This window comes from Brachyhypopomus gauderio, chromosome 10 (genome assembly GCF_052324685.1).
Source record: "Brachyhypopomus gauderio isolate BG-103 chromosome 10, BGAUD_0.2, whole genome shotgun sequence".
Taxonomy (NCBI): domain Eukaryota; kingdom Metazoa; phylum Chordata; class Actinopteri; order Gymnotiformes; family Hypopomidae; genus Brachyhypopomus; species Brachyhypopomus gauderio.
Genome location: NC_135220.1, coordinates 16,999,815 through 17,025,287, shown reverse-complemented (window position 1 = coordinate 17,025,287; position 25,473 = coordinate 16,999,815). Strand labels below are relative to the sequence as shown.

General features: G+C 51.4%; 1 protein-coding gene across 1 annotated transcript; it reads right to left on the bottom strand.

Moving 5' to 3' along the window:
- Positions 1-135: 135 nt before the first annotated feature.
- On the bottom strand, positions 136-20,990 carry LOC143526177 (CD166 antigen homolog). Its single transcript, XM_077020825.1, is given in 22 exon segments — positions 136-1,886; positions 2,199-2,315; positions 2,435-2,549; positions 2,949-2,978; positions 3,988-4,117; positions 5,735-5,856; positions 6,144-6,270; positions 6,539-6,651; positions 7,219-7,348; positions 7,429-7,553; positions 7,908-8,081; positions 8,258-8,345; positions 10,325-10,389; positions 10,611-10,811; positions 10,814-10,829; positions 11,210-11,245; positions 11,247-11,317; positions 17,532-17,542; positions 17,740-17,939; positions 18,171-18,310; positions 18,549-18,604; positions 20,716-20,990. Coding segments are annotated over 21 exon segments (2,310 nt in total). The 3' UTR covers positions 136-1,886; positions 2,199-2,230.
- Between the last annotated feature and the right edge of the window lie 4,483 nt (positions 20,991-25,473).

The window sequence follows — 25,473 nt, the reverse complement described above, 5'->3', positions numbered from 1 at the left end:
ACAAGTGACCAAACGGAGATGAAAATGCCCCGTCATGCTGACGGTGACCAATCACTGTGATGTGCTCGGTTGATTAAACCTGCAATGGCGACAGCCAATGGAGATGTAATGGAATAAGTAACAAGACGCCAAAACTTTTCTTCAAAATGTACACTTTATTCTCAACAAAAGTACAAAACCAAAAGTCAGTATTTACAAACACTTACGGACACCTTTTCATTAACCTTCTTTGGTTTCACTGCTGCCCTGATGGTTTAGGATAAACACATGGATGAGACAAGGTTTCCAATTAGACCCAAAACCTTTTAAATGTTCAGTACCTTAACAAAATGTCCTTCATGGACTTAATCTATACATTAAAAGCCAAATCAAGCAAAACAATTTAAATGTCTCCAAACAGCTCTCCTAACTATCCTGCAGTGGAGGAAGTGGTACATTTTGAAGGTATAGAAGGGGGGAGGGGGGGGGGGGTTGTCTAACTAGTGTCCAGACAGAAGTGCAGCAGACTTCGCATTCTCACACGGTATAAATAGCCAAAACATGAGCAAGACAGAGAGCAGTCATATTTACAACACAGCTCTTCAGACCACAGGAAACAGAACAATGTCTATAACTACCACAAGCCCAAAACTACAGTGTGGGACCTTAACTTAGAAGATGAAGAAAAAGGAACGAAAAAAAAAAAAATCCTCTCAGAGGCAGACGGAACACGCAGTGCTAATGTGTGCGAATGTGCAGACATCTGGACCACCTGCTCCGCCGGGCCGCAGAACCCGCACGAGTTCAACAAGCCGACCGTGTAAGAATCGGTATCTCAACCCCACAACAGAAACTCTCCACCTAAGGCATTAAACTGAAAAGCTCAACTTACATTTCTATCTTTTCAGTTTTAGTTTCTTAAAATAATAAATAACTAACTAAAAGATGCAGAGGCTGTTGGCGCCAGGCTACAGACTGCTGTGAACGTGGGCGGAGATGCTCATAAAAGGTCCCGATTTGGTATTCGGACGTAGTGTTTTCCCAAATGATCCACCTTCTTGAGCTCGGTGCGTATCCCCCAGAAGCCTTAGCCTGAAAACATCTTCTACAGCATATCCAGCCTTTCAGTAACTTCAAGGACAAAAGAAATTGGAACAAAGTCCCTGCATTTACCAAATACTTCAAACATCTTCAGCCCACAGAGACAAACCCCTACTACTATAGCTATTATTAAAGTCTTAACACACACAAAAAATAAATCAGCATTTCTTCTGGACTCCCATGAATAAAAATAAATTTGGATATGGCTGGCCGCCACCTGAAGCGGCACCGATCGGCCCACAGACGCAAACGGACGAACAGGACGTGAACCAAGAGGAGTGCACCAGCAGTGAAGTCTGTCCCTCCACAATCCAGCAGGATTCACAGGAGCAGATTAAGTCAGGAGAGAGATTCCTCAGTCCCGCATTAACTAAACCTGAATTGTACAGTAATCTCAGCTTTGAGCAAAGAGAACGTGCTCACTTTTGACATATTTACAAAGGCCTGAAAAGTGTACAGTGAAAACTTTTTCTACTAAAAAGATGGGAGGGGGGAGCGGAGCTGAACCCACCACACCAGTGATGAACACAAAGCAAGGACATTCCCCTGAACACAAATCCATTCAAACTGAAAAGAAACACTCCGTTTTCAGTGCAGACTAAAGTGACGACACAAGTGGGTATTTTTTTTCCTTTCTACAGTGCAGATGGTGGTGGGGAATTTTGTCAGGACTCTTCATCTGGGTTACGTGACATTTTGGACGGACTCTGGATGTTTCTGTGATGTGCATATATGCACATACATCTGGGATTATAAGATGGACAGGTGATGGTGTACGGCACATTCAGTGTGACAAGGCCTCTCTTCTGTGTGTGTGAGAGAGAGAGAGAGAGAGAGAAATCATTTAGATACAGCTGGAAATTTTATGGAAAATAAAAAAAAAAAACACGAAAAACAAAGAAAGCAATCCTAAGACTCTGCAAATCCTGTTGGAATTTGTGTTAGCTTCAGATCCCTTCTGTAATAAAGACTCCTGCTGGCAGGCAGTGATCTATCATAAGCCTTAAAGATTATCTTAAAGATAATCAAGATAGTTATGCAAAACATGAACCTGCCACAGAGCCGCGTCAACATGCTGTGTGCCAATGTTCCGAAGCGTCCTGGGGCCAGGACCTCACCTTCTCAGGGCGTCCAGCTCCTCGGGGGGCCCCTAGGGCCGATGATTACTCTCCTCCAGTTTCTTGCTCTCCTCCGATGTCCCCGCCTCCTTCTCCCCCGTCTTCCAACTCCCCTGTCTGAGAGAGGAATGTGCACCGTCATAGTTAGTAGCATGTAAAGACTTCAAAGGGCTTCTGGGAGACGGGGAATCTGAAGGGTGGGTGAGTTGTGTTGTCTGGTTGTTGACACAACGTACCTGCCCCTCATGTATAACCAGTAGCCGATGCCAAACAGAGCCGCTACCACGAGGAGACCAACCACCACGGCCACGATCACCTTGGCCTTGTCATCGCCGTCTTCCGATTTATCTGCTGGGAGGGTCAGGAGGGGGCGCTGGTGAGTGACGGGAGCTTTAGACAGGAGTGGCGCTATTTCTATGACAAACGACTAAATTCATGCCCTTATTTTGAACCTTTTCCATGAAAAGATGACAGATGTAATGACAGAAGTAAAAAAATAAAATAAAATAAAAAAATAATAATAAAATAATGCTGGGATGCTTGACACCCCTTCTGCCCTGCACCCCAACGCTGAGAGAGAAAGAGAGAAAGAGAGAGAGAGCACGCACTGCTCTGGCATCAGCTGTTACGCCCCTTTCCCTGTATACTAAGTAACTTCAGGGTTTTAAGGCTCCCAACCCTAGAAAAGCCACCGACGGGCCACTGATGGCCACCCCTCTGAAGCACCCACAGAAAGAAAGAAGCTCTTACCTTGTTTTGCCTTTTCCTCCTCATCAATTACTGAAATCAGATATGAAATCAAATTAACTCGACAGGAAACTGGGACCCAAATGGACACTAATTTATAAAAACCTGAACTTCCACCACCAAACTGTGGTTTAAGAGAACAGGAGAAATGTATTGTATCTGTAATTTCTCTGTGAGCGCTTATTTTCAGTAATGAAGAGGACCACTTGCATGCTTCTGTGGCCTGAAAGGCAAAAGTGCAGAAAAAGAGTCAAGCACCCCAACACTGAGGGAGTGAAAGAGGAGAAGAAGGAAAGAGAGAAAGGAAGGGAGTGAGGAAGGAGAGAGGGATGAGAGAGGGAGTGGTAATGCATAGAAAAAGATGAGAATATAATAAAGTATTAAAGGACAAGGAAAGATGACAGTTTGAAATACCCCCAAGGGTTCACACAGACATGCGCACAGTGCAAATCTTCCAACCATCAAATGTTAATGATGCAATACCAACGTCTGCCAGCAACTCTGCAGTTCAGAGTGACTCTAAAGTAACACTGTTCACACGAGATTTAGTTAAGACACTCAATATAAACAAAACAAATGGAAAGACTACAAAAAAATAAAAACAAAATAGCCAACATGATGATGCATCTACCTGGGCCTAAAATTCCAACGAGCACATAGAATTTGACATCCCTCAGTGCAAGAAATCTACACATAATGGTGTAGCCTGTAACCTTACATAACTACACAACACTACACAACTACGCATGTCTGGACCTCCTGGTCCGGCTGAGGAGCACCAGCACCAATCAGGAGGCCAGCCTTCCACCCGTTGACTCCCACGTCAACACCCCCTTTTAGGTGTGAAGTTTTGATTGCAGCTATGTTCGAGGAATGCGTGACTGACAGCCTTCTGACTCTGCTCGCACAAGCTTTACCCGAGTGCATGTAGACAGTGGGAAGTATGAACTGCGCATCGTCTGTGTGAGCGGGTTTAGTTCCGTGTCAGCAGAGGCCGTTAGAATGAAGCTCGTGCCTGATGGCGAGGTACCGTGGTACTTACAAGGAGAGACGCTGATGACCTCGCTGTCAGAGCCCAAAGCATTGGTGACTCTGCAGGTGACCGTCAGGTTCATACTAGGCACAACGGTCAGTTTGTAGGTTGCTTTTCCTTCTTTGTAACTTCTCTCAGCCTGCGAGGGAACACAAACAACAAAATTACAGCCTCTCACTACTGCTAGCTCAGTTGTTAAGGTGCTTGGCTAGTAATCAGAAGGTTGCCGGTTGAAGCTCTATGATTGCCAAATTGCCTCTAACTCTCAGTTGTTCGAACTGTACTCGATCACAATTGTAAGTCACTTTGGATAAAAGCGTCGGGTTACTGCCGTAAATGTAAACGGAGTGGCGAGATCATCTGTAATAGGCCACGTACACTATCTCTCTCACTAGGTGAGCACAGTCCTGCAAATGTAGCAGCATGTTGTCACCAGTCACTTTTAAGCACCAGTCCCCCACACTTACCGTGGGTGTGTTTGTCTGAGTGACTCCTGAAACCAGCCCCATTGTCATAGTGCACAAGGCAAATCACAGTCATTGTTATGGGAACGAGCGCTGGCTTGTCATGGGCTTGTTAGAGACCCACAGCTGGAATAAAATTGTCGATAGTGCAGTGAGATCAGCAGTACTGATTGCTTTGATGAAATGGCCACTAGAGGGCGACACCTCACTGTTGTAGCATGTGGCTAATGGGCAGAGCCGATGGAAAATACACTCAGATGATGCGGAACCAGCCCGGTGTGGTGAAACTTTGTGAAGCCAGTAACTACTGATGTGTTAAACTGCAACTACCACCGTGGAGTCAAATGTCCCCCCAGCACTGGAGCCATTACTGACACCCCCCTCTCCTCTGCCCCATCACACGGTCCGGACTGCTACACATTTTGCTCTCAGAGTGGCATCAGGACATGCGTTACACACACACACACACACACACACACACACACACACACATATTCAGGGGCCCCACGCCATCTCCCAGTCCTGTCAGAGACACAGACACGCCCCCACCTCTACATGCGTGTTTGATAGAGGGAAAGGGACGCACACACACACACACACACACACACACACACACACACACACACACACACACACACACACACACACACACCTTTGTTACACTATGCAGCTCTTGTCCTTCAGACAAACACAAGAACTCCCTAAGGACGGACACACACACACACGATCACATGGTCACAGGGGGACGCTGTCTCGTTGTCCCAGCATGAGGACGGTTACCGTACCTCCTCTCATTATTCACCACAAACTCATAACGAGGCACAGTATAGCCGTCTGACACAGCACTACGAGACAGGGCCCAGAGGAGAGGGCAGAGCTTAGGGGAGGGGAGGAGAGGAGGAGGGAGGGGAGGGGAGGAGAGGAGGAGGGAGGGGAGGAGAGGAGGAGGGAGGGGTGGTGGCAGGTGAAGCAGCTCTCTGGTAATTGTGAGGTCACTTGTAGACATACCCAGGATGTTATAACTGAATAATTCATGTACGCATATTATCTATTGTCCCTGTCACCCACAGAGCTGCTGAGATGGGACGCTTACATTTGTGTGCGTGTGTGTGTGTGTGTGTGTGTGTGTGTGTGTGTGTGTGTGTGTGTGTGCGCGCGCGTGTGTGTGCGCACACGTGCATGCTTGCTTGCCCATGTATATCTGGCTCATATTAGTTATTCTGGCCCTCCACCAAGTGTGTGTGTGTGTGTGTGTGTCTGCGCTCATGTCAGCTGGTGTGTGTGAGACTCACCTGAGTTCCGTTGACACTCCACTGAACGTCGGGCTCAGGCGAACCCTCAGCCACACACTCCAGAACCTTCTGCTTGCCGTCTGTGCTGCGGTGTTTCTTCAGGCTCTTAATCACAGCCTTCCCTTCAGCGGAGAGAGGGAACACACACACACACACACACACACACAGGTTATACAGCAGTCAGCTCATTTCAGGCTTGGCCTTGATGCACTATTTTAAATGGGCATCTATTTGACCTGGCAATCTGTATCAGCTCAAGCATTCTTAAAACTGCGATGAACCCACGGCATCTGCTCGTCCAATAAACGTGTCTCCATTAGAATAATATTAGAATAATGCAGCTGCTTCCTGCTCTGCCCTGGCCTGCCTGGCCTTGTGGGCGGGGCTGAGAGACAGAGGCGGACCTTACCTTGCACCGCCAGCCGGAAGGAGGCGCTACGCGTGATTCCCGGCACGGACGCCTGGCACACGTAGAGTCCCGCGTGGCTATAGGTCAGCGAGCTGAAGTCGGGCAGTTTGTCCAGCTTCCTGTCGTCCTGCGGGAGGGGAGATGACATTACTCGCTCAGCATTAATGGGCGAGAAGATGTTGGAGAAGTAGAGTGAAAGATCTGAGCTGTAATTCAGCAGTGTAGAGGTTTACGAAGTTAATCACATCATTCAGGGGGGGTCTTTACAGTTAATCACATTATTCAGGAGGGCCTGTGTAATCAATAAGCTATGACGGATGAGAACTGCTGTAGTTGGCCAGGGTGGGTGGAGGCGTGAAGCAGAGGTGGTGCAGGTGGGTGGAGCCTGCTCTAACCTTGGTGCAAGACACTGTGGGTTCGCTTGAGGAAAGCTTCTGAATCTTCACGTCCAACGACTCGCTCACACTCTTATTCACGTCTCCAGAAAGACTGAGCGAGAAGTCCAGGTCTAGGGGTGGAGGGAGAGACGAGGCAACACAGAATGAGACAGAGAGACATTTCTCCTATCTTCCCCGTCCAGGTATGTTTCATACTCATCACTCCTCTATATCAGCAGGATAGGACAGCTCAGGCTCCCCAACACACACACACACACACACACACACACACAATCTCACACACATGCATTTCCGCAAGAACTCAATCCCCTGTGGCTTTGTCTGGGCTCCATACATGCTTCATTTAGACATTAACCATTCACTAGAGTTTAAGTGGAAGCGCACACACACACACACACACACACACACACACACACACAGCACCTAAACCACTCTGCTGAAATAAGCACATGCATATTGAGAACTGTAGGAATGGACACTGGTCAGTCTCAGTCAAAGCTCAGCTCTAATGAGTCCAACTGCCCAGCGGACCACCTCACCAACACCAGCACAAAGCTGTTTAATGAGCTCCTTCATTTGTAGCAGGCGGCTAAATAGAAGGACATATTGTATTATATTATACGCACACAAACACACACACTCACACCCCTGTAGGGAAGGCAAATGCAGGCACTTACAGGTCACATTGAGCACGCTCGTGGCTGCCATCTTGTCGTCGTTGATCAGAGAGCATTTGTATTCGCCCGAGTCGGTGCGGCTCACAGCAAACAGCGTCATGTCCCGACTGGATGATGGCACCTTCTTACCCTGCGTGTGGAAGACCTGCTGTGATTGGTCTGTGGCTGGTGGGCTATAGGACCCAGGGGAGAAGGGTTTCGGGCGCTCACCTTCAGGTCAAAATTGAAGGAGGTGGGAGGAGGGTTTCCATCTGCCTGGCATCTCAGTGTCACATTATCGCCTTCCTTAACAGGGCCCTGGGAGAGGAACTGTAGGGTTACCGTCTCCGTGGGGTCTGAGAGAGAGAGAGAGAGAGAGAGAGAGAGAGAGAGAGAGAGAGAGAGAGAGAGAGAGAGAGAGAGAGAGAGGGAGGGTCTGTTTCACACGTTCGACACATGAGATTTTTCTCCTCAACATGCCTCTTCCTGCACACATCGATGACAGTGGGGCGATGTCAGTGTGAGGAGCAGGTGTTCTGAGTCCAGGAGGGAGTGCAGGGTCTTTATGTCAGAACCGGCCCCTCGACTGCACTGGTGGTCCTGCAGTCTGCCTCTAGGGGGTGCTCTAGTGCACATGTCTGTTGATCTATATGCATTTATATGCATGTATGGCCGTACTTTTAGATGAGTGAATGTGCGGCTGCACTCACAGTAGATGACGAAGTTCTCAGGTGGCGTGAACTGGTCCGGCCCAGTCACGTGCTTCACGACACACGTGAACTTTGACGTCTTATCCTCTTTGCCTGCCATGTACTGCAACTGGGAGGTAGTGCTCGATAAATAAGTGGATGGGTCCTTTGTTACGGAGGAGCTGATGATGATGGCTGTACACACACACACACACACACACACACACACACACACACACGAGTGGATGCACACAGCAGACATTACATAGAGAAAATGTAAACAAAGGCATAACTATGTGGCACCATTCTATTGAACACACCAACTCACTACTGTTATCAGTGAATATATAAAAATGAGCACATTGACTTACTCCTGTTATCAGTCTTGAGAGGCTGGTCATTCTTCATCCAGACTATTTCTGATGGAGGATTTGCATCTGCAGATACACACTCTCCCAGCTGAAACACACACACACACACACACACACACACACACACACACACACACACTTCATCACATGACCAGCCCTGAAACTATTATTTGTTCAGGTTATTTTGGAATAGTGACCCTCCTTTGACAGAGGAAGTTAGCAGTTTCAGTTCAGTCTACAGTTCATTGTGCATGTGACGAGTTCACAGGAGATGACGCACATCAGGAGTTTTAGGAACATGACACTATATCAGGAGTTTTAGGTACTCGCTTGCGACATACCACTGAAACAACACGAATTTTCTGAAGGTCATCTGACCCAGGGGGGCATCTGGCCCGAGGGAGGCCTGGTGCTTTTAGGGACTTTCTGCAGGGAATGTCACCTGTGGCCCCTTGGGGTGGGGTGGGATGGGGGGGCTTCCACATCAGAGTGATCTCATCTCAGAGCACATGACTGAGCTCATTTGTCGGTCACAGCCCTGTGACAAACTGTGTCATGGGCCTGTGGTGTGTGTCGGGGGCCTGTGGTGTGTGTCGGGGGCCTGTGGTGTGTGTCGGGGGCCTGTGGTGTGTGTCGGGGGCCTGTGGTGTGTGTCAGGGGCCTGTGGTGTGTGTCAGGGGCCTGTGGTGTGTGTCAGGGGCCTGTGGTGTGTGTCATGGGCCTGTGGTGTGTGTCATGGGCCTGTGGTGTGTGTCGGGGGCCTGTGGTGTGTGTCGGGGGCCTGTGGTGTGTGTCGGGGGCCTGTGGTGTGTGTCGGGGGCCTGTGGTGTGTGTCGGGGGCCTGTGGTGTGTGTCGGGGGCCTGTGGTGTGTGTCGGGGGCCTGTGGTGTGTGTCGGGGGTCTGTGGTGTGTGTCGGGGGTCTGTGGTGTGTGTCGGGGGCCTGTGGTGTGTGTCGGGGGCCTGTGGTGTGTGTCGGGGGCCTGTGGTGTGTGTCGGGGGCCTGTGGTGTGTGTCGGGGGCCTGTGGTGTGTGTCGGGGGTCTGTGGTGTGTGTCGGGGGCCTGTGGTGTGTGTCGGGGGCCTGTGGTGCGTGTCGGGGGCCTGTGGTGCGTGTCGGGGGCCTGTGGTGCGTGTCGGGGGCCTGTGGTGCGTGTCGGGGGCCTGTGGTGCGTGTCGGGGGCCTGTGGTGCGTGTCGGGGGCCTGTGGTGCGTGTCGGGGGCCTGTGGTGTGTGTCGGGGGCCTGTGGTGTGTGTCAGGGGCCTGTGGTGTGTGTCGGGGGCCTGTGGTGTGTGTCGGGGGCCTGTGGTGTGTGTCGGGGGCCTGTGGTGTGTGTCAGGGGCCTGTGGTGTGTGTCGGGCCCCTGCCCTCTCTCCCCGTTTCAGTTTTCTGTCTCCTGCCATTACAAATATCAGTACGCTCACAGTCTCCAGGTTTGAGTTACGACATCCAAGAGACCGAATGATGATCTATATCTCTGTACGTCTGCAGAAAAATGGAGATGTAAAAAGTCCATTACAAGACGAGCCGGAACCGCATTTAATAAGGGGAGTGGGAGGATTCAAGGTGAGATAATGCTGGAGCAGGCAGGAGGTGTGTGAGATGATATGTAGGTTCAGGTGTGTAACACATCATAACACAACCAGGAAAGAGAGGAGAGAATAGTTTCCAAATGCCATGATCACTCATGCTGAACACACACTTTGACAGTGCAGTTATCAGGGCCGTGGACACTGAGCTCAGTACAACGCAGCTTCCTCCTAAGCCCTGCCCTCTTTCATCTCCTGCTGTGATTCGCCAGAGCTCTGAACGAGACGGGGCCCCGAATGAGACGGAGCTCTGAACGAGACGGGGCCCTCAATGAGACTGAGCCCCGAACGAGACGTAGCTCTGAATGAGACGTAGCTCTGAACGAGACGGGGCCCTCAATGAGACGGAGCTCTGAACGAGACAAGGCCCTCAATGAGACAGGGCTCGGTGTAGTTTGACCCCAGCGGGAGGACGAGGTGGAGCTCGGGGTGTCTCCAGCTGTGCTGAACTCCCGTCAGGCGGATCTCCCGATCACTCACCAGCGTCAGTTTGCCGTTCTCCAGCTGACTCGCTTTGTTCTTGATCTCGGGTGCTGACGGCCTCTCTGAGAAACAGCGAAGAACAAAGAATGTGTTGACAGCCTGCATCCAAACACGCTAGCTAGAGAACAACTCTGTACCGCAAACATCATACAGTGATGTTGAGAAGAAACGAGGATGTGCTCTTTGCGATTATGAGAAGACAGTTTTCTTTTGCTGTCTAGAAAATGCAGGTGTCCTTGTGCGAATTGGCTTTTGCTCTTATGGAGTATAAAGTGATGCTCACTGTGCACAACCACGTCCACGGGGTACTCGTTCAGGTTGCCTGAGGACACCACGATGCAGGTGAAGACCCTTTGGTCGAGGAGGGAGGCGTGGCTTATGAGGAGGCTGTAGTTGGCCGCGATGCTGATTCGCTGCTTGTAGGTGTCTGTGGCTACGATCTTTGTCTCCTCCTTGTGCAACTGCTTCACCAAGAGATCCCCGAGTCGCCATCGTCTTTCGTCTGAGCACACACACACACACACACACACACACACACACACACACACACACACACACACACACACACACACATCACTAACATGTCCTACACCATGAGAGTCACCAGAGAACAGGCCGTAACAATAATGGTGACATTCTCAGGGCTCAGGGCCGGACGCCTGCAGATATGATGGGGGGGGCGTTTCATTAACAGGAGTGTACGTCATTTACGGGGGGGGGGGGGCATGTTATTTCTGAGAGTGTGTCATTTACGGTGGGGGGGGTTTCATTTGAGCACTGGTCTATTTATTTGTCCCCCAGCAAGCTGCTTCACGTTTTGGCAGCCCGGGTCTGGGTGCACGGGGAGTGTTGACGTGGAGCCCCAGACACTCGGAAACTCACATATTTCCATTTGATGAACATCAGATCTTCCGATTCATTTTTCTACTCTGTTACACGGCACTGCAACGGTTTCTCCATACTGGGCCACGACCTTCTGCTTACCGCTCACTGAAATATGAGAGAGAGAGAGAGAGAGAGAGAGAGAGAGAGATGAGAGAGAGAGAGAGAGAGAGAGAGAGAGAGAGAGAGAGAGAGAGAGAGAGAGAGAGAGAGAGAGAGAGAGAGAGAGAGAGAGAGAGAGAGAGAGAGAGAGAGAGAGAGAGAGAGAGAGAGAGAGAGAGAGAGAGAGAAATAAAATTTAGATACTGAATCCATATTTTGTAGGAAAGCAGATCACCTTTAGCTTCACCTAATCAGGAAGTGGGCGGGGCCGAGTAGCACCACATTCCCAGAACGAGCCTGGGGGACGATCCTAAACATAAATCAGCAAATGCCACAGACATTTTTTTACATAACGGTCAAACTCCACAGACATGTATGTTCATGCAGCGATGCGTTCACCAGGCTCACTGTGCATTCAATGCACCATTCGGACGAACCGGGAAAGCCTGCAGCTCAGAGGAGGCGGGGCCAATGTTTACAGAGCACTGTTTGGCCACCTGTGTGCCCCTCCACCCACAACGCCCTCTCCAACTACACTGTAGCTGTTTGAACACCCAACATGTTATCTCCAGGGATCGAGACCTCACAGTCATCTCCCTCTAAAGGAGAGAACTGAGATTTCAGAAGTTGTCATGGAGACGAGTTGCACTGGTTTGGGGCAGATAAACGGTGGAAGGTTGGGGTCGTAGGGGTGGGGGTATTCAGGGCTACTGAGGCTTCGTTGTGAAGGCGCCTCCGACGACCGTCTCTGAGAAACCCACACGAACAGGCGGACCAAACAAGGTTCCCACTCTGGGCAGCGCTGCAGACAAAGAGGCTCTCTGTGGCAGGTTCAGACACGCCCCTCACAGAAAGCTTTTCATTATGGTAATTTAGTAAAGAGGGACGCTGATGAAGACAGCCACCCCGTTCTGTCCAACTACACAGTTCAGTGTGAAGGAAGCACACTGTGCAATTAAACAGAATGAGACCAGGAAATTCACCCTTGACAGATACACACTATAACCGTCTTTACACCTCAACACACTTCACCGATACACACTATAACCGTCTTTACACCTCAACACACTTCACCGATACACACTATAACCGTCTTTACACCTCAACACACTTCACCGATACACACTATAACCGTCTTTACACCTCAACACACTTCACCGATACACACTATAACCGTCTTTACACCTCAACACACTTCACCGATACACACTATAACCGTCTTTACACCTCAACACACTTCACCGATACACACTATAACCGTCTTTACACCTCAACACACTTCACCGATACACACTATAACCGTCTTTACACCTCAACACACTTCACCGATACACACTATAACCGTCTTTACACCTCAACACACTTCACCGATACACACTATAACCGTCCTTACACCTCAACACACTTCACCGATACACACTATAACCGTCCTTACACCTCAACACACTTCACCGATACACACTATAACCGTCCTTACACCTCAACACACTTCACCGATACACACTATAACCGTCCTTACACCTCAACACACTTCACCGATACACACTATAACCGTCCTTACACCTCAACACACTTCACCGATACACACTATAACCGTCTTTACACCTCAACACACTTCACCGATACACACTATAACCGTCTTTACACCTCAACACACTATAACCGTCTTTACACCTCAACACACTTCACCGATACACACTATAACCGTCTTTACACCTCAACACACTTCACCGATACACACTATAACCGTCTTTACACCTCAACACCAAACAGACTGTCCAGGATGCAGCTTGGTCACTGCGCTCTCTTGGGACTCCCGGCGTGGGATCAGTGGGTGGAGGGGAAGTGTGGGGGTGGAGGGGAAGTGTGGGGGTGGAGGGGAAGTGTGGGGGTGGAGGCAGGAGGGATGGCTGGTCCCAGTAATTCTGGCTGGTCCCAGTAATTCTGTGAACACTGCAGGTCTGTGTGTACACAGCGCAGTTTGAACAGTGGGCCAACCTCTGCACACACCACCCCCTCCCCCACCCCTGCTCATGCGATGATGCCTGCTACCTGTACAGGTGGTGGTGGGGCTGCCATGGCAACCACCAATCAGCTGGAAGAATCGCTATCGCTTCTGCGGAAATGCGGGTGAAGGTGTGTTTTCCGTATAATCCTTTTTTTTTAGGTACGAAGTGGAGATAAACACTTCACAATGGGGGTGGTTGAAGAAGGTCCCAAGTGAAGAATGCCGCCCTTGCTGGTCAGGGCAGGAACACCCCTATACAGCCACAGAGTTTCCAAAATGACGCAGCTCTTTCCAACGAGGCTGGTCCAGATAAGGAACTTTACCGATCACACTCCACTCCATCCTGCTGTGTGTCAGACGGGGGTCGTGACCTCAGGGTCCACTTTGCATAAACACATTCAGTGCCGGAACACTAGATCACTCTGCAGAGCGATAACGAAGCAGACTGTCAAGACGGTGCAAATGAACTATGGAAGGTATAGTGCAATGGGTAACGATACAGCCCCCCCCCCCCCCCCCCCCACTCCCCCCGGGGATCTGGGGTTCCAGGCCCATCCAGGCCAGTGCTCTATGCTGTACAGATAAGAGTCATTGGGCAAAACTCCTAACACTACGCTCACATACCTCCATGACTGAAAATGTTAAGTTGCTTCGGATAAGGCCGTTCTGCCAAGTGTTTCAAATGTTAAATGCAATGCGGAGCCAGAGTAATTTGGCAAAACTGCCATCTTTAGAACAAGTTGGGTGTTCTGTTACTCTGGAAGTGGAGGTTTTTCCACATTTAACATGCTGAAAAACTCAAGACAAAAACATAAGACAAAGAAAGCGGAGAAGAGGAGGGCTGTTTAATGCCAGCGAGCCCAGCTGAGATCACAGATCCACGGACTTCACAGGGAGAGTGTGTGAGAGATCACACGCCCTGCCTGCCTGACTCACTATCATCATCTTTCTGTTGGAAGGTGCTTGTTGATGGCTACTGGGCTTTTTTATAACCTCCTCTAGCAAGCCTGTGTGCTCTGGCTGTGGTGTGTGTGTGTGTGAGAACAGGGGCCAGTGTGTGGGTGGCCGGTGTGTGTGTGTGTGTGTATTTGTTCACACACCGGTTCACAGAACCACTCCAGGCTTATCTCTCCTCCTGCACACCTGAGAACACAGCACACAGAGCACGTGAGGGGTGTGTGTGTGTGTGGTGGGGGGGGCTCTCCTGAACCACATTCCTGCACAACGCACAGATTAAAGTTCAACATTCAAATCCCAGCCAGTCTTACAGGACAGTCTACTACAAACAATCAGACGCCAAGCACTGATAACTAAATATTTGGGGCTAATCTCCCCAGACTACAGAAGGGGAGAGAGGGTGAATATCTCGCATATTCCTGCTGACAGGACAAACAGCCCCAGAGACCAACAAACTGCATGTCTTCTTTTCCTGTAGCCACATTTGAGAAATGAAACGAAGGCCGGTAGTGACGATGGTAACCATGGCAGCAGGGCCTCGGGCAGTGTGGTCAGGTCGCATCACGACGCTTTACTCTCCGCATGCAACAGGTCTGGGGAGGGGGAAAAAAAACCCTGCCCAAAAAAAAAAACAACTCTGCCCCTTGCCCCCTGATCTGGCAGTGCCACCACCAGGAAACAGCGTGCAGAAAACACGAAGCTGCGTTCGAGGGGCGAGTCAAATTAGAACAAAAAAAAAAAAAAAAGTGCCTGGATATTCCAGGGCTGCTTCTTAAATAAATGACAGGAGTCATGAGAAGCCTCCGTGTGCATCGCTGCAGCTGGAATGTCCTTCAGAGACGAGCCACCGCTGCAGACCAGCCACCACAGCTGAAGACGTCCTGTGTCCCCAGGCATCGGAGCGGAGCGGGAAGAATTCGCCCGGCCCGGGGGGGGGGGGGGGGGGGGGGGGGGGAGGCTGGTGCACGAGGACGGAGGCACTTGGGAAATCAGCATGGCTCCGTATCCTGTGACTCATCACAGAGCTGCCACAGCCATCATCAAACCCCACTTTACCAGCTGCTAAAAACGGCAGCGCTGGAGAGTAGCGCCGCACTGCCTGCTGGGATATTTCGGCGCATGCTCTCCCGAACACAGCTGAAACCTCTCTAAACCTCAGCACAGCAGCAAGAACACCAGGGCCACCAGTCGGAGGGCAGCAGAGAGGTCCCTCCTGGAGTCAGACTGCTCGGTGTGGGCGGGGCCAGCACCTCAGGCCTCGCCCCCTCTCGCCTTCTCCCCGCCATTAACTTCACCTTTGACTCCGTCCGTGCAGTCAGGAAGCGATTGCAGACAGCAGACTCAATAATGACGCGTCCACACCCATTTATTGGCTTGGACACAAAAATTGATTTGAGTTTATAAAGACCGAGTCTTTCATTTGAGACGTGTGCTCATCAACTTTAGCAGAGTCTCTATCAGTTTTTCTTAGAAGGAAAACATTATTGTGAATGGTTTTCCATCAAAGGTCTGTCAGTGTTCATCAGAGGGGCAGTTATGTTTTGTATGGTGCATGTCTGGGGACTCTTTCTCTGGCTGTTTCCTGCCAGACAGGAACCTTACAGGCGTCTTAACAAGATTCAGCCTAAACCTATTGGTCTGAATGATTGGAATTAATGGGGCCCTGGCTATAGGCAGTACAGACTGAACTGGATCGGTTGTGGGTGGAGCAGGATGGAGCAGGGTGGAGTGTGGGGAGGCTTCCTGGCGCATGCAGGTGTGTGTGTATACTGCACATATCTGTGCTGTGTCAAAAAGGTACCTGCATGTGGGTACCGTGTTCGGTTTATGGGGAAAAAAGTTCACGTGTTTGTGTGTGTGCGTACACGCGCATGTAAGAGACAGAGATAGAGAGATATATATAGTGCGACATATATATATATATATATATATATATATATATATATATACCAAGAATGAACCAGGCACCAGAATGAACAAGTCAATGGTGTAGACCACACAGAAACAGTGTAAGCCACTCTTACATATTCATCCTGACACACACCCTCCCACACATACCCAGAAATACCTCCACACCCCAGAGAGACTGAAACCAGGAGAGCCCTGCTGGGTCAAACAGCACCGGTTCCCTCCTGAAGACTGCACTGTTCAGAACACTGCTCATCCCCCCTCATCCAAACAGCGGCAACAAAGATATTATACTGCTCCTTATTACACCTGTCAACCATTTACCACACACACTCCGACATAATTATAGCACTTAACTAAAAATAAGAGCAGTAATTTCTACAAATGGAAACAGAACGTGTGATTTGTGTGTGGCTGTGCGTGCAGGGCAGTGTAATATGACTGAACAGATGCTAATTAACAACAGTGTGATCTCCAGGTCATACTATGTGTGAGGTGTGAGCCATGTTACAGCACATAAACACACACAGAGAGATGGAGAGGGAGAGAGAGAGAGAAGGACAGGGGGAGCGAGGGAGAGAAAGACAGGGAGAGAGAGGGAGAGAGAAGGGGTGTAGTGACGCGTGTTCATCCTTCATCTCCTAAGCCAGTCTGGCCCCACTCTCTCTTCTCTCCCAGTGAGCGTGTCCCCAACACCAGGCCTCAACGCCTCCTCAAAGCACATAACAGCTTTTAAAAAATCATCGTGTTCATGTTCTGTACCTGAGCAATGAGGCATCAAGGGAAGAACCAGGATTATAGGTCCTGGATTAGAAGGAGCAGGCCTGGCCGACATCCAGAGTGTTCTGGTGCCCAGGTAAATCTCAGCGTAACCGCTTGGCTTTAGCGTCTCATCCCCTCGGCTCAGCCTTGATCTTTTATTTTCTCTCCTGAATTTTTAAACAGTCCTCTCCTCTGGGAGTCGAGGGTAAAAGTTACAGGCCCACCAAGACAAAGCACTCAGCTCACCCTCAAGCGGGAGAAATATCCGGTTGCGGGGGGTGGGGGCACTGTGGTTGGGGTTGGGGGTTTGTGGGGTGGGGGGGGGGAGAGGATCCTTGCCATCTGCCATCATCCAGTGGAGCTTCTTAACAGGACAGCCCACATAGCCTCTCTGGAGGTGCCCGGGTTAGCTGCTGTGAACCCGGCCAATTAGCTGCCTGCAGTTAGAACAGCAACCCCCTCAGTGAGCACATCGCTACCAGCCCACAGCATGGTCCCGCAACGTGGTCCCGCAACGTGGTCCCGCAGCCATCTGTGGTAGCAGTAAGTGTTGGTTTCTGAGGCCTAATTGCAGGTTGTACGTACTGCTCCCCATGCTGCATCCAACCAGGGTATACGGAGGAACACAGTATACACAGTATACAGTACAGACAGTAGTATACACAGTATACAGTACAGACAGTAGTATACACAGTATACAGTACAGACAGTAGTATACACAGTATACAGTACAGACAGTATACACAGTGTCTGGTGTGGCTGGTTTGGCCGCCCATTCCAGTTCCAGATTTGCCTTCCAGGCTTCCCAGAAGGCACCAGGGCGGGAGGTGGGGGCTCTACAGACGGTGGGAAGGGTGTGTCCAGAGCTGGTGTCTGGTGTCTTCGGGGCGCTGATGACGGGCGAGTGTCTTTTCGGGAGAGCGCGGGCAGGCGGTGCGAGGGGCTATTGTCCGAGTCCTGCTCCATCACGGTGCCGGTTCTGCCCCGCCTGTGCTGGAAGAGCGCCGTTTGCCATCACCACACCGAGAGCCCAGGAAGCTGCAGTATGCAAATGACCAAGCTAAGAAATGACTTTTTGTTGGGGCATCTTTCAAAACGTTCCACATAAAGTATTCTGTGTCGGCTTGGTGGAGTCACGGCATGCGAGTAATCCTCTAAACAAGTATTATTTTTCAAAAGGACTCAAAGCCATCATTCAACATAGCAACGTGCATGTTACTGTACTGCAGTATCAAAGGGAGCATTGTGAGAGCACTGGTCATGCAGCGTGTTGGAGACTGGTGACTCTTCCTCCTCCTCCTCCTCCTCCTCCTCCCTCCGAGGAAGCTGAGCGACAGGACAGACTGGACCTGCTTTACCCGCAGCTGACCGCAATCACACCACCATCTGTAGGAGCCCATTTAAAAGGTTGGAGGAAACCGATGGAGTGAATGAGGGTTGATAAAGCAGGGTTGTCGGACGAGTGCGCAGACCAACAGAGTGGTGGGCGGAGTCTGTTCCCCATGCTGTCCAGCGGCGCTGAACTGTAGGGGACTATCTGACATTTACTCTACCACAATCCTGTCCTGAAAAAGAGCAAATATTTCTGCAGTGCGGCCGGACCGATAGCCGCTTGACCGGGCGCCAGCATCCGCGTGGGCCCGGCCGAGCCGTCCAGACTGGCACGCAGAACGACCGCATGGCGTTTTCATTAAGACATATGGTGAAACATGCTTCCGGTCCGGAGCCCCCCCCAGCAATAATTGGCCCGTCCTGGTGACTGGCAAAGGCCCAACAGAACACTGCCTTCTTCGGGCACTCAGCGACGGGAGACACCACAGGCTCATACTAATTCAACTTTATCACCTGCTGACTGAGGAACCACAGTGCTGCTAAAGCCGGCCGTGCTTAGAAAGTTGACTGGGCTAATTGAAACACAGCTTCCATTATCTTACAGTCTTCCTGCCCTCAAGATGATAAGGCTGTGTCCTGACAGGCGGGACCTGATGCATGGCGGGGCAGGAGGTTTCCACGGTGACGGATGTAGGAGATGGTCCCTGTGCTAATGTGCTCATTTCCCATTAGCAACCTGCCTGTATTCCTAAACAGCAACAGCCCGAAGGACAGATTGTGATGGATTACAGATTAAGAATTATGAATTCATCTTAAAAGGCCAATGTAGACTATGACCAAGCAAGCTCATACGTGAGGGGCAGCTGTGTTTTGGCTGGTGTCCAGTCTGTGGACTGGGGCTAACACAGGCCATGCATCAGAGAAACTACAGCTGAACCGGACTAACTAACGTACGCCTTTATTGGAATGCCTGGAGCACTGCAGTTATCAGGGGTTGATGTCAACCTCTGATAACAAGTAGCAGGTAATAGAATGGAACTCTCACACTCGTGGGCACACACACACGGGCACACACACACACACACACACACACACACACACACACACACACACACACACACACACACACACGGAACAAGGGCACTGTCAGAGCTGGTTAGTGAGAGGCTTTTTGTTACAAAGGTCTTCATTAAACTTCAGGCAGACAGAAAGATCACGTCTCTCTCTCCTCTTCTCTTCTTGGTGTGGCTTCCTCACGCCCTGCTCTGGTAAAGCATGCAGGCTAATTGACCCATCTGGGCGGTCGGGGCTTCCGGGAGGCGGCCAGTCGAGGGCCTGGAGTGTTGAAATAATTGACACGATGAAACAAGAAGTCAGTCTCAGTGGGCAGACAGGGCCATGTTCGCCACCTCTGGCAGCCATACTCCATCTTCACCTTCCTCGCCGCTCCTCCCACACTCTTCCTCCATCTCCCCGCCCTGTTCCCTCCTCCATCGCTCTGTTCATCTCCACTGAACGAGACGGGAGAAAGTCCAACACTTGGCCCATGCCTTCTCAGATGCGTGACTTCACGGTGGTTTGCCATGACCAGCAGATGATTGCAGAACCATAGCTAAAGTTCTGGAATCATCTGCTGAAGTTCTGGAATCATCTGCTGAAGTTCTGGAATCATCTGCTACGGTTCTGGAATCATCTGCTGAAATTTAGGAATCATCTGCTGAAGTTCTGGAATCATCTGCTGAAGTTTTGGAATCATCTGCTGAAGTTTTGGAATCATCTGCTACGGTTCTGGAATCATCTGCTACGGTTCTGGAATCATCCGCCAGCTGGCATTGAGTTTGTACAGTTTCCCAAGTGTCCGGCCGCAGTGCCAAATCTGAGCGGGCTGCTTTCGGCTTCTCTCCGACTCCGAGCAGCGATGTTCAGAGCCATCTCCAAACGAAGGAACGGCCATCTGCTCACCAGCCAGTTCACCACCACCTACCATGCTCCTACCCCTGAGGGCACTGGGTGTAGGCTCACCTGAAGGAGTGAAGCCTGCATGTTGTCATTCACTCCGCACAACTTCATTCAGGAGTGGTCAGTATCTGACAGCTGGGCTACTGCTAACTGGTGTGGTGGACTTCTCCCAACACAGCCATAATACAGGCCTGTCCCTAGTTTGGGGACGGGTGTCCATCCGGTGCCAGACAACGTGGCATTTTAACACGCATTACTGTTGGAATGGTCAGCTGAAACTATCCCACAGACAGCAGTCCAGGGAAGACCTGCCCCTCCATAACCCCGCTGTCTGTCCACCATGGCAGAAGAGCTGGACGGACGTTGTGAAGACTACACTTCCCAGCGCATTGATGGTTTCCAGCGTTGCGCTGAGGTGTTTCGAATAAAACTTTACCGAGCGTTTGTTGATAAAGTGGTTACTCGGTGAATATCTCACGGAACCGCTCTGCACCAGGAGCAGGAAGGAGGGGGAGGGGCCGTGTCGCGGCACGGCTGTGTAAGGACACGTTTCACCAGCGCGTAGCACTTTAACGGCGGGAAGCTCGGGCGTTCCGTGCATTCCTGCACCAAGCGATCACGCAGAACAAACAGCGGATGCAGGCAGCGACTCGCGACACGTCTACGGGTGGGTAGCTCAGACGTGCTCGACGCCAGAGACACGCAGACACTCCGTTTGTGCTCAGAGGGGGTTTGGTTGGACTCACTGGCCATCGTGGAGAGTGATGAGAGGATGAACAGATGCTGGAGTAATGACACGTGCACTTCTATTAGGAGCAGGAGCACCAGCACGGGGATATTGTCTTCATTCATTTATTTTTGTTACCACTTTGTGATTATTTTGACAACTGCTTGAATTTAAGACAGCAGCATTGGGCAAGTGCAGCGGCTATACACCACCGCTACACCCACCCCCCCATAAACACACCCACACGCCACCACTACACCCGCTCCCCCATAACACACCCACACGCCACCGCTACACCCGCTCCCCCATAACACACCCACACGCCACCGCTACACCCGCCCCCCCATAACACACCCACACGCCACCTCTACACCCGCCCCCCCATAACACACCCACACGCCACCTCTACACCCGCCCCCCCATAACACACCCACACGCCACCTCTACACCCGCTCCCCCATAACACACCCACACGCCACCTCTACACCCGCTCCCCCATAACACACGCCACCTCTACACCCTCCCTCCCCATAACACACCCACACGCCACCTCTACACCCTCCCTCCCCATAACACACCCACACGCCACCTCTACACCCGCCCCCCCATAACACACCCACACGCCACCTCTACACCCGCCCCCCCATAACACACCCACACGCCACCTCTACACCCGCCCCCCCATAACACACCCACACGCCACCTCTACACCCGCCCCCCCATAACACACCCACACGCCACCTCTACACCCGCCCCCCCATAACACACCCACACGCCACCTCTACACCCGCCCCCCCATAGCACACCCACACGCCACCTCTACACCCGCCCCCTCAATAACACACCCACACGCCACCTCTACACCCGCCCCTCCATAACACACCCACACGCCACCTCTACACCCGCCCCTCCATAACACACCCACACGCCACCTCTACACCCGCCCCTCCATAACACACCCACACGCCACCTCTACACCCGCCCCTCCATAACACACCCACACGCCACCTCTACACCCGCCCCTCCATAAGATACCCACACGCCACCGCTACACCCGCCCCTCCATAACACACCAGCACAGAGGTCCTCTGGAAGTTCATGCAGGTCTCAAGCACAGAACATATCAAAAGTGAGAGAGAATCCTTCAGAGGGACAGGGTCAATTTGAACACCATAACGGATTAGCCAAACGAAATGCCTGGACCTCCGGATACCGTGGAGCACACAGCCCTGCCCCTCCCCTCTCCTGCTCTCTCCGCCCCTCCCACCTGAGCCGTCGGGCGGTTCGGATCAATGCCGGGCCTCTCCGCTGGCCACAACACCGGCGTGTCAAGTGATTTCTGTCCGTCGCCGTTGCAGCTCTGGTCCTCAGCTGCTGCATGGTGTTGCATGTCAAACCAGAGACCCAGCGGCCCCTCACATCCTCTCAACGAGCCCATTCATCCCCCAGAGTCGTCACAGCCAAGCTCAACCCCCCCGGAGCTCAACCCCTCCCACTGTGCAGAGAACGTCTCCAATCTGCACTTGCTGTTCTTCTGATGCTGAAGCCAAAAATTGGGGGGGGGGATGTGAAATATCCTCCCCAACAGCTGATGCATCAGGCTGACTATACAGCACCACAGAGGCTGCACATCACGTGTGTGTGTGTTTTGTGCTTTCCAGCAAAAGCCTTCAGCAGAAAGGGTTTGGTGTAAACAACTGCGCTTGAGCCAACAGGCATTTTCCCACACAGGTGGTGAATGTTGGGATTGAGCGCGTCCACCCCCCCTGCCCCCGCCGGACCACCCTGCCCCCTCTGGACACCCCCCCCCCCCTTTTCTCTGCCCTCTGCATGCGCTCTGCTAACACGTGCTAGCGACGTGCACCGAATTTCCCCCATTCAAAAGGCGGGAAAAACTATTTGTTGTGGCATTCTCGTCGCCACGACAGAAATCCAATTATTACTCCGCTTGCACACAATGGCGTAAAATGCACTGCGACGCACCTGCGGAGAACGAAGGGATGCAAATTTAATTTGAGGGAGGCGGCATATCCGTATGGAGAGGCGCACGCACCTTTCCGCCACCCTGCTCTTTCTCGATCTGCTCTTTGTGATGGCAGGTGTAGCTCGTTAGCTCTCTCCCCGCCCCTCCTCTCCCTCGTTCTGAAAGAATCCGGCTCTCAAACGAGACCGAAAATTTATTTTCCTTTCAATCAGCACCGCCAACAGCCAAGAGGGCCGGCAGATAAAACGACAATGGGGAAATGAAAGACGTGAAAGTGTCCCGGCCGGAAGAGGGCCGCACGCCCCCCCACGGGGTTAAGATCTCTGATAACGGCTGGCCGAGGAGAGTGACCTGCTGAAACAATCCCGAAGGCTCTTCAGACGGCAGAGAGACGCACGCATCACGAGTCCTAACAGGCTTTATGCTGCGTCCACGGCTTTTATCAAATCAACCTCCCCTCCTCTACAGTGTGTGACTCCCCAGGACAGAGGGAGTAAAAGAGAGAAAGCGAGAGATACAGAATGAAATCCTGGAGAGGAGAGAGCAGAGACAGAAACAAAAGGTGGTGGTGGTGGTGGTGGACAAAAAGCCATTCATGCAAATGCAGAACAAAGCTTGGTGTGTCCAGTCGCTCTGCAGACATCACTCACGTTGGGCAGGTAAGTGCACTCTGCAATCACGGCTCCTAATGCTCCTGCATTATGGATGACCAGGAGAGGAGAGCGCTTCTCAACACCATGCCTTCACAACAGCCTGAGCATCACCGCAAGATCCCCCCCCCCCCCCCACACACACACCTTAATGATCAACCATTAATCCTGCTGCGGGGCTATTTCACAATAGCAGGATACAACGCAGAAGAGTGCAACAATGATGACGGCAAGAGAAAAACAGGAAGCACAACGGTTGGAGGCGGAGTCACCGGACGCCGTTCCAGTCACATGACGGCGCTGGGCTGGACACACGCTCCCGGCCCTGCGTGCACGTCAATATATATAGAGGTTGGAGTGCGTCTGCAGGCTGATCCTGGACACTTAAAGCAAGAAGAACCCGGAGTTCCATCACCTCGGTCATCTGGCCAGGTCCGGACGGAGGCCGGAACCGACTCATCTCTCGCCAGAGAGTCCAGGTTCTGCCTCTCCGAGTCCAAACACATGCAGCAACTTGGCTGGGTGAACAAATCAAGAGTTGATTTGAGCTCAGGAAGGTGCCGGACACAGGACCGCAGTGACCCTGGAGTGCTACGCTGGACACCTCAGTGGCTGTGTAGAGACTCGCTGGGGGATTATGGGCTCGGGAGCACTAACAGTGCAGTGATAGAAATGAAAGCAGAGAGTTAATCCCAACAACACATACTGGGGCCTGAGCCATTATCAACCGAATGTCTGCTGTCCTTTAGATGCCCAGAGCCCCCCCATTCACCCCCCCCCTCCCCCTCCTCCTCCATATGCGCATACACACAGACATACAAAATTTACAACCTGTCAATTAGGCAACTGAAACAAACATCCTTCCTTAAAGAACTCCAAAGCTCATCTCCGTTCTGACACAGGGTGATGGTTATCCTCACGCACTCTCCGACACACACACACACACACTTTTTTCTAGCCTTTGCTACAGGAGAATTTTCCAGCAGCTCCTTTTAAAGTGTCCACAGCCCCATGGAGGACAACAGTAGAAAGACCAACACCATATCCCAGCCAAATCTCAGTACGCATCTCTAGTATTGCGTGTGTGTGTGTCATGGTTTCTCTCAGGTCTCCCACACTGGGGTTAGGAGGGAAAGCACGAGGGGTGTGATATGGACACATGCCCCATGTAACACACACTGACTGCAGAGACAGCTGAGAAAAACTGCTAGAAAAGGGACACACACACACACACACACACACACACACACACACACACACACACACACATATTCTATTTCAGGGAGTTCTAAAGGAGGAGGTCCGTTTACCTCTGGCCATGAGCTTTTCCACGGTCAAGAGGCTTTGCATTTTCAAAACACTCAAGCACTACACAAAAACACACACCCATGCAAACATGTTTACCTATGCTTTCTCTCTATCTATGAGTGTGTGGGAGGATGTGAGGTGAGAGGCCAGTGAGGATGAGGCTCTGTGTGTGTGTTTTCACTGTTCTCATTAGTGCTTGTGGGCCAATTACAAACAAGGCCCTAGCTGTCAAACACAAGCCCATTTATGTCTGCAGCTGTGTGTATGGTTGTAGCTTCCACAGTGAGATACACACCATTAGCACTTCTATATCAGTCACTCCACTCTCTCAATCACTGCCTCTGCTCTGAAAGTGCTTAGATCTGTCTCTCTCTCTCTCTCTCACACACACACACACACACACACACACACACACATGCAGACCTGCTGTCAAACGCATGACTTCCACATCTCCATGTGCCAGGTTCAATGGGACGCACGCAGGCGCAGGAAACCCCCCCGACCAGAGCTTCCTCCAGTCTCCCATCTCAACGCCTGCTCAGCACTAAAGTAAGCGATTTCGAGAAC